At 37.8% G+C, this 17721-nt stretch overlaps 1 protein-coding gene and 1 long non-coding RNA gene across 2 annotated transcripts in view; both read left to right on the top strand.

Annotated features, from left to right (window-relative positions):
- LOC145528695 (uncharacterized) overlaps positions 1-17721 on the top strand; it is a 686972-nt gene that overhangs the window by 620270 nt on the left and 48981 nt on the right. The gene's annotated exons all lie outside the window — the stretch shown is intronic.
- On the top strand, positions 11290-16565 carry LOC145528690 (nucleolin). The gene has a single exon (XM_081547411.1). It carries the CDS (start codon positions 14193-14195, stop codon positions 16344-16346), a length of 2154 nt encoding a protein of 717 aa, XP_081403537.1. The 5' UTR covers positions 11290-14192; the 3' UTR covers positions 16347-16565.

Here is a 17721-nt window from a genome sequence, read left to right as displayed (position 1 = left end):
CAGCATTCATATATAATATATAACAATGTTAATTATGGCCTCCCAGGTGGCCCAGTGGTAAAGAATCCACCTGCCAATGCAGGAATATAAGAGACAAGGATTCGATCACTGGGGCAGGAATATCCCCTGAAGTAGGAAATGACAACCTGCTCCAGTATTCTTGCCTGGAAAAAATTCCATAGATTTCCCTGGGGAGCCTGGCAGGCTGCAGTCCATGAGGTCACAAAGAGTAGGGCACGATTGAGCACACAGTACACACACACGGTGTTAATTATATTTTTAGTGTTGTACATTGCATCCCTAGTACTGGTGTATGTTATAACTGGAAGTTTGTACCTTTCAGCTGCCTTCATCCAATCCCACTACCCCAAAACTGGTAACCGCAAACCTAATCTTTTTTTTTATGTTTCCTTGTTTGTTTTTGAAGTATAATTTACCTATAACTCTATGCTAGTTCCAATTGCATAACATAGTGATTTGATATTTCTATACATTTCAAAATGATCATCACAATAAGTGAAAGTTACCATCTGTCACCATACAAAGATATTGCATAATTATTGATTATTCTCCCCACTGTACATTTCATACCCATTACTCATTTATTTTGCAACTGGAAACTTATAGCTTTTAATCTCCCTCACCCATTTCTCTCCTCCCCTTGCCATCTCTCCTCTGGCAACCACATGGTTGTTCTCTAGTTATGACTTTGTTTTGTTATGTCTATTCATTGGTCAGTGTTATCGAAAGCTCTGCTTGTATAATATGAAGCCTACTTATTACTGGGAAAATTTGGTAACTTTTAAGCTTCTCAAATCCATTTCAGTTAGACTACTCACAATTCTATCATATTCTCCAATTCTCTGTGCCATGCTATATTAGCAAAATGAATTTAATATGATTTTCTTGCTAGTTATTTTACAGATAATACTAAAATGTCTTGCATAAAAAGTTTGAGTGAGTTACTACCAGTATCAGGATTCAGTGGTTAATTGAATCCAGAGATTTAATCTGAGTTATTTTGAAAAATAAACCACTAATTGCGTTTATGATGTGACCCAGGAAATGATCAGCAACTATGATTAGAAACAGACATAGAATTCTGGAGAGGAATCAAAGTTGTGTATCATGTTTTGCACTACAGTTCTTAGTGACAAGGTATCTACGTTGATAATATAAAGTAATAATGGTCAAAGAAATAAAAGCAATGAAACTGAATTTTTCACCTTTGCTACTTTGAACTGGGACTTCCCTATAGCTCAGATGGTAAAGAATCTGTCTGCAATGCAGGAGACCTGGGTTTAATACCTGGATCGGGAAGATCCTCTGGAGAAGGGAGTGGCAATCCACTCCAGTATTCTGGCTTGGAGAGTCCCACGGACAGAGGAGACTGGTGAGCTACAGCCTATGGGTTCACAAAGAGTCAGACACGACTGAGCAACTAACACTACAACGACTACTTTGTAGCTAGACTACAAATCTTGTATCATTGTGTCCATCAACAGTGAGGCCAAAGTTGTTTAACTCTACAGTTAAACGTAGATTCAGGATAAATTGATGAAATCTTGGAAACATTAAGTGCATTAATTTATTTATTCTTTATCAACCATTCATTTATTCAACACATATTCATTCCATGGCTACAGTAGCATGCAGGTCACTGTTCTAGGCACAAATGATAGAGCAGTAACAAGTGAGTTTCCTGTCCTCTTGGAGTTCTCACTCTATCTGGGAGAAACACAGAGTAAACAGATAATAAACACATGATATGCTGCATGGTGAAAACTATTCAGGACAAAAACAAGACTGGATAAATATTAAGCATTTTAGAGAAGGTTATTATTATAGGAGGGCCTGTCTGATAATGTGGTGTTTCAGTAGATATCAGCAAACCGCATGGATATTTAGGGGAAAACTCCACTAGGTAGAGGGGAGAGTAAGGGCAGTGGCCTCAAGAAAGGACCAAGCTTGTCATGTACAAGAGACAGCAGCAACGTCAGTGTGGATGGAGGAGGGAGGAGAGGGCAGACTGATAGAATCTGAGGCCTTGAAGACGTTACTGAGAGCTGCTCATACACGCAACACACATCAATCCTGTAGGGAGAATAGAAATACAACAAAGCTTTTATTCTGCAGGAAGCCTAAGACTAATTTACATAGATAACAACATAATGCTTAACATGACTAAATTATTAATTGTGTAGAGCAGATTTTATGATAGCAACTAATTGATCTAAAATTGCTTAAAATCTCCTAATGTTGTAAGAATGATGTTAACTTATAATTACCTTCAAACTATTTTTTTTTGTAGTACATGAAACACTCTATGGAATAATTTGAAATGCACAGGTAGAGTTTTTAAAAATAGACCAAATTATGTTCTGTAAAATAAAGGATGACAAATTTAAAATAGGTATGACACACATTCCTCAAATATTTATTATGTTCTGATTTATGGGCATTTGAAGAAAAAAACAGTAATCAGGAGTCAGGTTGGTTGATTTATAACAAGCTATTTTTTTCTTTCAGTATTGTTATTCTGGTATACTAGAGAAATGTGTTAAGCATTGACATTCATTAATGTTAATTGAATCTAGATTCCATAAGTTATTTATTAAGGTCCCTTGGAATATATTGGATATGAGACAGATATAAATGTGATTATTATAGCATTTTGTAGACTAACAACTGGAAGTAACAACTTTATTGTAGGCTGTATCTTGGTTTGTAAGACTCTTGTCATATACTTGCAATTACTTTTTGAGAATTAACCATGCCACCATGCATTGGGAATACACTGGTGAATAAACAGATACATTTTTTGCAGTGAGGCAACTTACAATTAGCAAAGAGGACATAATATACATAATTTAAAAGGTGCCATGTGCATTAAAAAGTACCCAATAGATTATACCAATGAAAGTGTTAACATAGACCAGGGTTAATGCACAGGAAACTTCTGCAAGAGGTGATGATTTAAGATGTGTCTGGAGAATAAGTAGTTTTAGCTAAGTGAATAAGGAGATGGCTATAATGGAGAGTATTATAGGTAGAAAGAAGAGAGACTATTCTGATACCAAGATCATTATGTCAGAAAAATTGAAGAAAAAAGTATAAGTGCACCATAAAAAGCAAAGAGTGGTGTAAAAGTGGAGATATGGGCAGATGTTAGATGAATATATTTATATATATTGTATTTTATTCAGAATTTCCATGGGAAGACATTAGAAGATATTATGTAAAAAAGTAAAAGGTAGCTTATCATGAGATTAATGATAAAGCTGAACAAATTTAATTTAAAAATAGGCTAATAATAAAACTATGTGTGTTAGTTGTTCAGTTGTGTCCAACTGTTTCGGATCCTGTGGACTATAGCCCGCCAGGCTCATCTGTCCATGTGGTTCTCCAGGCAAGAATGTTGGAGTGGGTAGCCACTTCCTTCTCCAGGGGATCTCCCCAACCCAGGGATCAAAGCAAATACAACTGTCAGTTCAGTTCAGTTCAGTCACTCAGTCATGTCTGACTCTTTGCAACCCCATGAACCGCAGCTCGCCAGGCCACCCTGTCCATCACCAACAACGGAGTCCATCCAAACCCATGTCCATTGAGCCGGTGAGGCCATCCAACAATCTCATCTTCTGTCATCCCCTGCTCCTCCTGCCCTCAATCTTTCCCAGCATCAGAGTCTTTTCAAATGAGTCAGCTCTTCATATCAGATGGCCAAAGTATTGGAGTTTCAGCTTCAGCATCAGTCCTTCCAATGAATATTCAGGGCTGATTTATTTCCTTTAGGATGGACTGGTTGGATCTCCTTGCAGTCCAAGGGACTCTCAAGAGTCTTCTCCAACACCACAGTTCAAAAGCATCAATTCTTCGGCACTCAGCTTTCTTTATAGTCCAGCTCTCACATCCATACATGACTATTGGAAAAACCATAGCCTTGACTAGACGGACCTTTGTTGGCAAAGTAATGTCTCTGATTTTTAATATGCTGTCTAGGTTGGTCATAACTTTTCTTTCAAGGAGTAAGTGTCTTTTAATTTCATGGTTGCAATCAACATCTGCAGTGATTTTGGAGCCCAGAAAAATAAAGTCTGCCACTGTTTCCACTGTTTACCCATCTATTTGCCATGAAGTGATGGGACCAGATCCCATGATCTTAGTTTTCTGAATGTTGAGCTTTAAGCCAACTTTTTCACTCTTCTCTTTCACTTTCATCAAGAGGCCCTTTAGTTCTTCTTCACTTTCTGCCATAAGGGTGGTATCATCTGCATACCTGAGGTTATTGATATTTCTCCCAGCAATCTTGATTCCAGCTTGTGCTTCCTCCAGCCCAGCATTTCTCATGATGTATTCTGCATATAAGTTAAATAAGCAGGGTGACAATATACAGCCTTGACGTGCTCCTTTCCCTATTTGGAACCAGTCTGTTGTTCCATGTCCAGTTCTAACTGTTGCTTCCTGACCTGCATACAGGTTTCTCAAGAGGCAGGTCAGATGGTCTGGTATTCCCATCTCTTTCAGAATTTTCCATAGTTTATTGTGATTCACACAGTCAAAGGCTTTTGGCATCTGTTTCAATAAAGGAGAAACAGATGTTTTTCTGGAACTCTCTTGCTTTTCCGACGTTTCAGCAGATGTTGGCAATTTGATCTCTGGTTCCTCTGCCTTTTCTAAAACCAGCTTGAACGTCTGAAAGTTCACAGTTCACGTATTGCTGAAGCCTGGCTTGGAGAATTTTGAGCATTACTTTACTAGCATGTGAGATGAATTAACCCATACCTTTACTAGAGTTCATTTCAGCGTAAACACTACAATGTCAGGGATATAAACTTTATTTACAAATGTATTTCATTTCCTTAGACAGAACCTGCAAAATAATTGATACAGATAAATATTTATGGAAATGAACTAGTGAAACAGGGTAGACAAAGCACTATAGCATTAAGAATATGTGTTTTTAATTGAGTTAACAACTTTATAATTTCAGTAAAAGAACTATACTCCCGTCTTTGGGAAAGATCATAAAGGAGAAGAGTAAAACTAACATTTGAGATATTTTAAAGTTCCTGTCTGACACTGTCCTCTTTTATTCCACTCAAATCAAAGTCATATAATTTTGATATAATTTTATTAAAGAGCACTCACATGACAAATAAAAAGAAGTTTAGAATATCTTTGTATTAAATCCCTATTTAGTTTTGCAGAAATATCTAGTTGGCATGTAATATTAGTGCAAAAATAAGATGAAAGATAATTACATAAAAAACAGTGACAATTTCTTAACTTTTATCAATAGATTAATGGCTTGATTTTTAAACTAGATCAGTGGTGTTCAATTCTGTGGCCCATGGACTGTAGCCCACCAGGTTCCTCTATCCATGGAATTATCCAGGCAAGAATACTGGAGTGTGTTGCCATTTCCTACTCCAGGGAATCTTCTTGACCCAGGGATCAAACCTGGGTCTGCTGCATTGTAAGGGCTTCTTTAACCTCTGAGCCACCAGGGAAATCCCAGAATGAGATCTATTAAGCACATTTATCCAGAGAAATAGAACCAACAGAAGTAGTATATATGTGTATATACAAGGAAATTTTTCATGAGTAGTTGGCTCATGTGATTATGGAGACTGACAAGTCCCAATCTGTAGTGTGAGCTGGAAGCCTGGACACCCAGGAGACCTGATAATGCAATTCTAGTCTGAGGGAAGTCAACTGGAGCATTCCCTCATGCTCAGGGAGGCTAGTCATTTGCTCTACTCAGATCGTCAACTGATTATGCGAGGCCCACTCACTTTATGGAATGCAGTTTAAAAGTTTATGAATTTAAAAATAAATCTCATTCAAAAACATCCTACAGGGTGATACATAAAACTCACCACCACACTAGATAAATATTCTATGTCCTGTAATCTTAATCGCAACCAAAACTGAATATGAAGAACAATAATAAGGAAATGTATTTGCAATACTCCAAAAGACCCCATTACATGACTAAAGTATCCAAATCTTCCTGATATGTATCCTTTATATGAATAGCAATTGTGAAACAGAATCTCTGGTTATAAATAGCTGGTATTTTCTGAAGGTCTTTGTTTTTTATTTTGATAAAAGAGTGGAGTGAATATTATGCTTCCTGGACCTCCTGCTCCACTTTCAGGATCAAGGTATTAATTTCTCCAGCTGCTCAGAGCATTGCCTGCAGACACCTTACTGCTGAGTCTCTCCCCAGAATTACTCTAGGCATTTAATAATATGCTTCTGCATTACTGCGAAAGGAAGGGGATGATTTATATCTGGCAGCTACTTCAGATAGCATTTGGGCATGGTGAAAATTTATGTAGATAGTCTGCATATGTAGACCAATCTGATTGTATTTTCTCTGTTAAACACCAAATTTTGTTCTTAAGGGAAATTTAAAAGTCATGTTATACTCAAGAATGATATTCCTTCACTGCTTTTACTCAGACAAGATCTTAATACCATTTAAGATACCCAACCACATGAAGTACATTAACCAAATGGTTTTAGGTATAATTTATATTTTATAATTGTATATAATTGTATATTCTCATATTTGTTTTTTTCTTTTTATTGGAATATAATTTACAATGTTGTGCTAGTTGCTGCTATAAAACTTTGTGAATCAGCCATATGTATACATATATCCCTTCCCCGTTGAGACTTCCTCCCACTACCTGCCCCCCCCCATTCCACCCGTCTATGTCATCACAGAGCACTGAGCTGAGCTACATGTGCTATACAGCAGCATCCTACTAGCTACCTGTTTTAGACATGGAAGCGTATATATGTCGATGCTATCATCTCAATTCGTCCCACCCACTCCTTCCTCCTCTGTGTCAACAAGTCCATTCTTTCTGTCTGTATCTCTATTCCTGCCCTGCAAATAGGCTCATCAGTACCATTTTTCTAGATTCCATATACATGTATTAATATATTTGTTTTTCTCCTTCTGACTTACTTCACACTGTATGACAGGCTAATTTAGGTTCATCCACATCACTTCAACTGACTCTCTTTCATTCCCTTTTATGGCTAATATCCCACTGTATACATGCACCACATCTTCTTTATCCATTCATCTGTTGATAGACATCTAGGCTGCTTCTAAGATCTAACCATTATAAATAGTGCTGCAGTGAACATTGGCATACATGTGTTTTTTGATTAACGAATTTAAATCGGCATACATTATTTCTCAACGGAGTGATAGCAGAATGTTCTTGATCATTTCAGTGACTGCTGGCCTGGCAAAATATAATAAAATTCATTCATTTTACACAGCAGTTCCATTATGTTTTTAGTGCCTTGGTGTACAATTTGAAGTCCTAAGTAATACTCATCAAGAAAACTAGTTAACAAACTAAAGCAATTTCAATAATGAAAGCAAAACATGGCACTAAGCTCTTTACAGAGTGGTGACAGTATCATAAGTATTTTCATACAGATATTGGGGTATAGATAGAGTTTTGAAATGGGCAAAAGCTCTCCTAAGTGATTTTCTTTCTCTTTCCTAAATCCTTATACCTCATTCTGGTGTGTTATCTCCTAGTCAAACGACTTCTCTTTTCACTACTACCTTCCATTACTTCAATTGCCACTCCTCCCGATCTGATAATGCTTAAGAGAAAGTAATAAACAATTAGCATTCAGTCCATTCTCTCCTTTTACAAGGGCAGATGCTCCTGACAAATAACTAAGGAAGGAGACACTTCAACTCCCCTCTGTAGACTCTTTAAAAACAAAGTACTCTGAAAATTAACCAGTGATAATTGTTAGCCAAAGAGTCTTTGGATGTGTAATCTTTGTAGCGGAATGTTCCTATTCTGTCTAAGATTGCTTATTTTAAACAAACCTAGAACTATGTGTTTATGGGCCAAGGCTTTCTTGAAAATGTCACAAAAGCTATGAAACTATCTTAGTATTAGATAAGGATGCTTCATGCTGAAATGGCATGTTTTGTGCAAGTAATATAGATTTGTAATTACTTAGGGCTGGAGTGCATTCTGATGAGGAGAGAAAGGGACAGATTGCCCTGATGGTACTAGACCCCTCCTTGCTTTTTCTCTGCCCTGTAGTCCCTTGTGTCATTGAAGCCTTAATAAAGTTGATACTGGGTAAGACCGCCACTTCTTGTATTTCTGATTTGCCAATCTAATCCTTTGTGCTCCCTCAGCATTCTGAACAGAGTTTCTGTCCAGGATCTATAGTTGGTCATCTCCAGGTTTGTCATACCGAATCAGAGCAGATTGTTATAAAAAATGACCACATGCTAACATGATAAGAAGGCTATTAATGCATTGTTGTTTAGTTGCTCAGTCGTGTCTGACTCTTTCTGACCCCATGGACTGTAGCCCACCAGGCTCCTCTGTCCATGGGATTCTCCAGGCAAGAATACTGGAGAGGGCTGTCGTTTCCTTCTCCATTAATGCATACACCATCACATTAAAAACAGTACTGTAGTTAAAGATATGACTCCAGTTTGAAAAAAAAATAGTGTCTTTGAAAACTCAAATATGTTAAAAAGCAGATATCTGTCCACACTTAATATCACATATATTGGAATAATCTCTATATATTTGCTTAAAAAACTGCAGCATAATTCAAAGATACATAATCTAATCTATCAGCATTTCTCCTTGTTAAAAGAACATATTATCAACAGGATACAAAAACAGAGGAAGGAAAAATCTACATAGGAAAAGCTTTACCACACTGAGTAAAATTTCTTATCTTTGAACATGAATTTGACATGAGTTTGACACTGGATTTGAGTCTGAGCAAATTCCGAGAGATAGTGAAGGACTGGGAAGCCTGGTGGCTACAGTCCATGGGGTCACAAAGAGTTGGACATGACTTGGCAACTGAATACCAATTCTTAAACTATTTGATTTGAATTTTTAAGAAGAGCTTAATAGAAATTTCATAAAAGAGTATATGTAAATAGGAGTCTTGACTACTTGCTGATGCAGGTTTGAACAGATTTTTAAAAAAAAAAAAAAATACTTCTTTTTATACCAAATTTAGAGATTTTTGTTCACTTGGAAATAGAAAGGTTGTATTGACAAAATGAAGTCAGATGTGTTTAATTATGAAGAGCTTTTTCCACTTTGAATTCAACATAAAAATGAAGGTTTGTGAAATGAACTATGTTTCATTCATGCATTTCTTAATGAATTATAATATTTCAGGCAAATTCCTACAGAAGTAAATATGTTTTCATTTTCTGCAGGTGTAAAAAATCTTCAAAGGAACACTATTTCCCAACAAATGAAACTATTTCCGTCACCAACCAGCCTTGAAAATGTTACCCCTAGGAATAAAGAACTTTTCTATGGTTCTAAGTCTATTTTTCAGGACCCATTATGTCAAAGGTAGATTAAGATATAACATTTTCCCATCTGTGAATTTCATATTTTACCACTTACGCTAATTCTCCTTTCTCTTTTCTAAGAAATAGAGATATTTCTTTTTAATGATGATGATGACTATAGCCTGTTATTGTCCTCATGAGACTAAAAAGGTAATAGCAGGAATACAAAAGCTATTATTTAGAAATTATGCTCGGAATGCATCAGTATGAGCTCATAGAAGTAAATAAAGTGCAGCACTGTTTGTTGCTGTAATTAATTAAGAAGTTAGCTTCAGTTTTATGTATACTAAACCCAAATTCAACAGGTTTCTTATTGCTTGAATTTATGTGAACCTTAAGTCAAATTAAGTCCTTCAATGTTTCTAGTGGTTATAAGCAATAACAGTCTGAGTATTATGGTCTTGAAAATGAATGTTTATTCTGTCTGTGCATGATGCAAGAGTAACTTAGTAAAAATGGGAAACTATAACTTTTTTAATTCAAAAACTGTTTACTTCTTTTGATTAGTATTGATATGTAGTTTAATTTGAACAGAACTTAAATAGAAAGCATATCACATTTCCTATGTGAAAATCAGTTTTCTAACAATATCATTTAATAATATTCATAAGAAGTCAGCAAAGTACAGAGATAGAACTTAACTCACAAATAATTTAAATATTTATGCATATGCTTATACCTAAAAATAAACTTTAGGCACACATAGAAGTGCAAATAAAACTTCATAAAAAAGAAAGGTGACAGGATTCTGAATGATGAATATCTCAGCTTGTGAGATGTAGGAAAAAAGTTTGGGTGAATACCTAGGATTAGATATAGGTTTGACCAAATCCTTTATTTCCTTCAACTCTGTATTGAAATGTAAACTAGTTATAGAAAAGTACACTTTTCACAAATACATAGTCCAGTGGGTTTTTACAAACTAAACACACCCTCCTAACTTGCATTCAGATTGAGAAATCGAATATTAAGAGTAAACTAGCAATTCCCTCATGCTTTCTCTCAGTCTTTATCTCTTATTCCCATCAAGGGTAAGTAAACATTTTTCCTGACTGCTAACATCATGGATTAGTTTTTGCTTGTTTTTGTAATGTATATAATTAAAATCATACAATATGTACTCTAGTATTTGCTCTTTTTTCCTCCTCAAATTAGACTTGTGAGATGAATCTATATTTTTTAATATCTACTTATTTGTCTGCATTGGGTCTCAGTTGCAGCCTGCAGGATCTTCATTGTGTTGTGTCATGAGGGATCTTTCCTTGCAGTGCACAGACTTGCTAGTTGTGGCTCAGGCTCAGTAGTTGTGGCACATGTCCTCCCTAGTGGTGTCATGAGGCCTCCAGAGCACAGGGACTTCAGTAATCATAGCATCTGGGCTCTTTAGTTGTGGCACAAAGGCTCCAGAGTGCACAGGCTCAGTAGCTGTGGTGCATGGGCTTAGTTGCTCTGTGGCATGTGGGATCTTAGTTCCCCAATCCAGGATTGAACCCGCATTCCTTGAATTGCAAGGTGGATTTTTAATCAATGGATCACCAAGGAAGTCCTAGTCCATATTTTTGAGGTGTGGTTACAAAGGGCTAATTGTTGCTGCATAATTTCTTTGTCTTGTTATTGTGCAGTCATTCAGTGATGCCCAACTCCTTGCGACCCCATGGACTGTAGCACGCAAGGCTTCCCTGTCCATTACCAACTCCCAAAGTGTGTTCAAACTCTTGTCCATCTAGTCAGTGATGCCATTCAACCATCTCATCCTCTGTCATCCCCTTCTCCTCCTGCCTTCAATCTTTCCGAGCATCAGGATCTTTTCCAGTGAGTCAGTTCTTCACTTCAGGTGGTCAAAGTACTGGAGCTTCAGCTTCAGCATCAGTCTTTCTAATGAATATTCTGGACTGATTTCCTTTAGGATTGACTGGTTTAATCTACTTGCTGTCCAAGGGACTCTCAAGAGTCTTCTCCAGCACCACAATTCAAAGGCATCAATTCTTCTGCACTCAGCAGGAGACGTAAGAGATATGGGTTCTATCCCTGAGTTGGGAAGATACCCTGGAGGAGGAAACAGCAACTCACTCCAGTATTCTTGCCTGGAGAATCCCATGGACAGAAAAGTCTAGTGGGCTACAGTCCATAGCATTGCAAAGGGTGAGACATAACTGAAGTGACTTAACATGCATGCATGCACAGCCTTCGTCTTTTTTTAAAAAAATTAATTTATTTTAATTGGCAGCTAATTACTTTACAATATTGTGCGTTTTGCCATACATTGACATGAATCAGCCATGGGTGCACATGTGTCCCCAATCCCAAACCCCCTTCCACCTCCCTCCCCATCCCATCCCTCTGGTTTGTCCCAGGGCACAGCTTTGAGTGCCCTGTTTCATGCATTGAACTTGGATTGGTGAACTATTTCACATGTAGTAATATACATGTTTCGATGTTATTCTCTCAAAGCATCCTACCTTCGCCGTCTCCCAGAGTCCAAAAGTCTGTTCAGTGTCTCTTTTGCTGTCTCGCAAATAGGGTTGTCATTACCATCTTTCTAAATTCCATATATATATGTTAATATACTGTATTGGTGTTTTTCTTTCTGACTTACTTTGTATAATAGGCTCCAGTTTCATCCACCTCATTAGAACTGATTCAAATGTATTCTTTTTAATAGCTGAGTAATATTCCATTGTATATTTTCCACAACTTTCTTATCCATTCGTCTGCTGATGGACATCTAGGTTGCTTCCATGTCCTAGCTATTGTAAACAGTGCTGAGATGAAAATTGGGGTACATGTGTCTCTTTCAATTCTGGTTTTCTCAGTGTGTATGCCCATGAGTGGGATTGATGGGTCCTATGGCTGCTCTATTTTCAGCTTTTTAAGGACTCTCCACACTGTTTTCCATAGTGGCTGTACTAGTTTGCATTCCCACCAACAGTGTAAGAGGGGTTCATTTTCTCCACACACTCTCCAGCATTTATTGTTTGTAAACTTTTTGATAGCAGCCATTCTGACCGGCATGAGATGGTACCTCATTGTGGTTTTGATTTTCATTTCTCTGATCGTGAGTGATGTTGAGCATCTTTTCATGTGTTTGTTAGCCATATGTATGTCTTCTTTGGAGAAATGTCTGTTTAGTTCTTTGGCCCATTCTTTGATTGGGTCATTTATTTTTCTGGTTTTGAGCTGCATGAACTGCTTGTATATTTTTGAGATTAATTATTTGTCAGTTGCTTCATTTGCTATTATTTTCTCCCACTCTGAAGGCTGTCTTTTCACCTTACTTATAGTTTCCTTCATTGTGCAAATGATTTTAAGTTTAATTAGGTCCCTTTTGTTTATTTTTGCTTTTATTTCCATTACTCTGGGAGATGGATCATAGAGGATCTTGCTCTGATTTATGTCAGCATGTTTTGCCTATGTTTTCCTCTAGGAGTTTTATAGTTTCTGTTTTTACATTTAGATCTTTAATCCAATTTGTGTTTATTTTTGTGTATAGTGTTAGAAAGTGTCTTAGTTTCATTCTTTTATAGGTGGTTGACCAGTTTTCCCAGCACCACTTGTTAAAGAGATTGTCTTTTCTCCATTGTATATTTTAGCCTCTTTTGTCAAAGATAAGGTGTCCATGGGTGTGTGGATTTATCTCTGGGCTTTCTATTTTGTTCCATTGATCTATATTTCTGTCTTTGTGCCAGTACCATACTGTCTTGATGATTGTAGCTTTGTAGTATAGTCTGAATTCAGGCAAAATGATTCCTCCAGTTCCGTTCTTCTTTCACAAGAATGATTTGGCTGTTCGAGGTTTTTTGTATTTCCATACAAATTGTGAAGTTACTTGTTCTAGTTCTGTGAAAAATACGCTTAGTAGCTTGATAGGGATTGCATTGAATCTATCGATTGCTTTGGGTAGAATACTCGTTTTCACTGTACTGATTCTTCTGATCCATAAACGCGGTATATTTTTCTATCTCTTTGTGTCCCCTTTGATTTCTTTCATCAGTGTGTTATAGTTTTCTATATACAGACCTTTTGTTTTTCTTGGTAGATTTATTCCTAAGTATTTTATTCTTTTAATTGCAATGGTGAATGGGATTGTTTCCTTAATTTATCCTTCTGTCTTCTCATTGTTAGTGTATAGGAATGCAAGGTACTTCTTTGTATTAATTTTATATCCTGAAACTTTACTATAATCATTTTTTAGCTGTAGTAATTTTCTGGTGGTATTTTTAGGGTTTTCTATGTAGAAGATCATGTCATCTGCAAACAGTGAGAGTTTTACTTCTTTCCCAATCTAGATTCCTTTTATTTCTCTTTCTTCTCTTATTGTTGTGGCTAAAACTTCCAAAACTATGTTGAATAGTAGTGGTGAGAGTGGGCACCCTTGTCTTGTTCCTGACTTTAGGGGAAATGCTTTCAATTTTTTGCCATTGAGGATGATTGCTGTGGGTTTATTATATATGGCTTTTAATATGTTTAGCTATGTTCTTTCTATGCATGCTTTCTGGAGAGTTTTTATCATAAATGGATGTTGAATTTCGTCAAAGGCTTTCTCTACATCTATTGAGATAATCATATGGATTTTATCCTTCAATTTGTTAACGTGGCATATCACATTGATTGATTTGCAAATATTGAAGAATCCTTGCATCCCTGGGATAAAACCTACTTGGTCATGAGTCTCGAGCGCTAGCTGGCAGCCAAGCGTACGCGCTCAGGGATTAGCGGCCGCCATCGACCGTGCTTAGGTTCCTCTGGGCTCGTCTGCACCACTCGCTCGCCACACACTCCGCCGTCATAAGCCGCCATCATGGTAAAGCTCGCAAAGGCCGGTAAAAATCAAGGTGACTCCAAGAAAATGGCTCCTCCCCCAAAGGAGGTAGAAGAAGATAGTGAAGATGAGGAAATGTCAGAAGATGAAGATGATGAGAGCAGTGGAGAAGAGGTTGTTATCCCTCAGAAAAAAGGCAAGAAGGCTACCACAACTCCAGCAAAGAAGATGATGGTTTCTCCAACAAAAAAGGTTGCAGTTGCCACACCGGCAAAGAAAGCAGCTGTCACCCCTGGCAAAAAGGCAGCAGCTACGCCAGCCAAGAAGACAGTTACATCTGCCAAAGCAGTGGTAACACCTGGCAAAAAGGGAGCCACCCCAGGCAAAGCATTGGTAGCAACCTCTGGTAAGAAGGGAGCAGCCGCCCCCGGCAAGGGAGCAAAGAACGGCAAGAATGCCAAGAAGGAAGACAGTGATGAAGAAGATGAAGATGACAGTGAAGAGGAAGACGACGATGATGAAGAGGAGGATGAGCCAGCAGTGAGGAAGGCAGCTGCTGCTTTTGGTGCTGCTCCTGCCACAGATGATGAGGATGATGATGATGAAGATGACGAAGATGATGATGAGGATGAGGAGGATGAGGAGGACGAAGATGACTCTGAAGAAGAACCTATGGAGATTGTACCAGCCAAAGGAAAGAAAGCTCCAGTAAAAGCTGTTCCTGTGAAGGCCAAGAGTGCTGCTGAAGATGAAGATGAAGAGGATGACGATGATGAAGAGGAGGAGGAGGATGACGATGATGAAGAGGAGGAGGAGGATGACGATGATGAAGAGGAGGAGGAGGAGGAAGAAGAAGAGGAGGAGGAGGAAGAAGAGCCTGTCAAAGAAGCACCTGGAAAACGAAAGAAGGAAATGGCCAAACAAAAGGCAGCTCCTGAAGCCAAGAAACAAAAAGTGGAAGGCACAGAACCAACTACGTCTTTCAATCTCTTTGTTGGAAACCTGAACTTCAATAAATCTGCTCCTGAATTGAAAACGGGTATCAGTGACCTTTTTGCTAAAAATGATCTTGCTGTTGTCGATGTCAGAATTGGTGTGTCTAGGAAGTTTGGCTATGTAGATTTTGAATCTGCCGAAGACCTGGAAAAAGCCTTGGAACTCACTGGTTTAAAAGTCTTTGGCAATGAAATTAAACTAGAAAAACCAAAGGGAAAAGACAGTAAGAAAGATCGAGATGCAAGAACACTTTTGGCTAAAAATCTGCCTTACAAAGTTACTCAGGATGAATTAAAAGAAGTGTTTGAAGATGCTGTGGAGATCAGATTAGTCAGCAAGGATGGAAAGAGTAAAGGGATTGCTTATCTTGAATTTAAGACAGAAGCTGATGCAGAAAAAACCTTGGAAGAAAAGCAGGGAACAGAGATAGATGGGCGATCCATTTCTCTGTACTACACCGGAGAGAAAGGTCAAAGTCAAGACCATAGAGGTGGAAAGAATAGCACTTGGAGTGGTGAATCAAAAACCCTGGTTTTAAGTAACCTCTCCTATAGTGCAACGGAAGAAACTCTTCAGGAAGTATTTGAGAAGGCAACTCATATCAAGGTGCCCCAGAACCAAAATGGCAAATCTAAAGGGTATGCATTTATAGAATTTGCTTCATTTGAAGATGCTAAAGAAGCTTTAAATTCATGTAATAAAAGGGAAATTGAGGGCAGAGCCATCAGACTGGAGTTGCAAGGACCCAGGGGATCACCTAATGCAAGAAGCCAGCCATCCAAAACTCTGTTTGTCAAAGGTCTCTCTGAGGATACCACAGAAGAGACGTTAAAGGAGTCGTTTGATGGCTCTATTCGAGCAAGGATAGTCACTGACCAGGAGACTGGATCCTCCAAAGGGTTTGGTTTTGTAGACTTTAATAGCGAGGAAGATGCCAAAGCTGCCAAGGAGGCCATGGAAGATGGTGAAATCGATGGAAACAAAGTCACTTTGGACTGGGCCAAACCAAAGGGTGAAGGTGGCTTTGGTGGCCGAGGAGGAGGCAGAGGTGGCTTTGGAGGTCGAGGTGGTGGCAGAGGTGGCCGAGGTGGATTTGGTGGCAGAGGCCGGGGAGGCTTTGGAGGACGTGGAGGCTTCCGAGGAGGCAGAGGAGGAGGAGACCACAAGCCACAAGGAAAGAAGACGAAGTTTGAATAGTTTCTTCTATCCCTGTCTCTCCCTCTTCCATTTGAAAGAAAGGACTCTGGGGTTTTTACTCTGTTACCTGATCAATGACAGAGCCTTCTGAGGACATTCCAAGACAGTATACAGCCCTGTGGTCTACTTGGAAATCCGTATAGATAACATTTCAAGGGAGATAACCCTGTTGGTGTTGACTGGATATTCGTATAAACTTTTTAAAGAGAAAAAAAAAAAAAAAACCTACTTGGTCATGATGTATAATCTTTTTAATATGTTGTTGGATTCTAGAATTGTTGTTTGCTAGAATTTTGTTGAGGATTTTGCATCTATGTTCATCAGTGATACTAGCCTGTAGTTTTCTTTTTTTGGCACCTTTGTCTGGTTTTGGTATTAGGGTGATGGTGGCCTCATAGAATGAGTTTGGGAGTTTACCTTCCTCTGCAATTTTCTGGAAGAGTTTGAGAAGGATAGGTGTTAGCTCTTTAAATTTTTGTTAGAATTCACCTGTGAAACCATATGGTCCTGGGCTTTTGTTTGTTGGAAGATTTTTTCTTGCAGTTTCTGTTTCTGTGCTTGTGATGTGTCTGTTAAGATTTTCCATTTTTCCTGGTTCAGTTTTGGAAGGTTATACTTTTCTAAGAGTTTGTCCATTTTTTCCATGTTGTCCATTTTATTGGTATATAGTTGCTGATAGTAGACTCTTATGATCCTTTGTATTTTTGTGTTGTCTGTTATGATTTCTCCATTTTCATTTCTAATTTTGTTGATTTCATTCTTCTCCCCTTTTTTCTTGATGAGTCTGGCTGTGGTTTGTCTATTTGATTTATCTTCTCAAAGAACCAGACTTTATTTAGTTTTGTTGATGTTTGCTATAGTCTCCTTTGTTTCTTTTTCGTTGTTTCTGCCCTAGTTTTTATGATCGCTTTCCTTCTACTAACCCTGGGGTTCTTCATTTCTTCTTTTTCTTGTTGCTTTAGGTGTAAAGTTAGATAATTTATTTGATTTTTCTCTTGTTTCTTGCAGTAAGCTAGTAAAGCTATGAACCTTCCCCTTAGCACTGCTTTTACTTCTTTTTTATGGTCTAACTCTCACATCAGCTCATGACTATTGGAAAAACCATAGCTTTGACTATACAGACCTTTATCAGCAAGGTAATGTCTCTGCTTTTTAATACAGTCTAGGTTTGTCATAGCTTTCCTTGCAAGGGGCAAGCATCTTTTAATTTCTTTGTGAGAATATATAAAAATGTATTTATTTGCTTTTCTATGAACAGGCCTATCTTAGTTTCAGATTTGAGGTTATTACAAACAGTGTCTGTATAAATAATGCTCATACTTGTTTTTGATGAACATGTGTATGTGTATATATGGTTAACATATATGCAGAAGAA

The sequence above is a fragment of the Giraffa tippelskirchi genome, chromosome 2, assembly GCF_054371585.1.
Source record: "Giraffa tippelskirchi isolate mGirTip1 chromosome 2, T2T-mGirTip1v1.2.pri, whole genome shotgun sequence".
Lineage (NCBI taxonomy): Eukaryota > Metazoa > Chordata > Mammalia > Artiodactyla > Giraffidae > Giraffa > Giraffa tippelskirchi.
The sequence above is the reverse complement of the archived record's forward strand: the minus strand, read 5'-3'. Positions and strand labels throughout refer to the sequence as shown.

Excerpts from the sequence above, each read along its gene's own strand:
- LOC145528690 (XM_081547411.1), top strand. The coding sequence starts at position 14,193 with ATGGTAAAGCTCGCAAAGGCCGGTAAAAATCAAGGTGACTCCAAGAAA.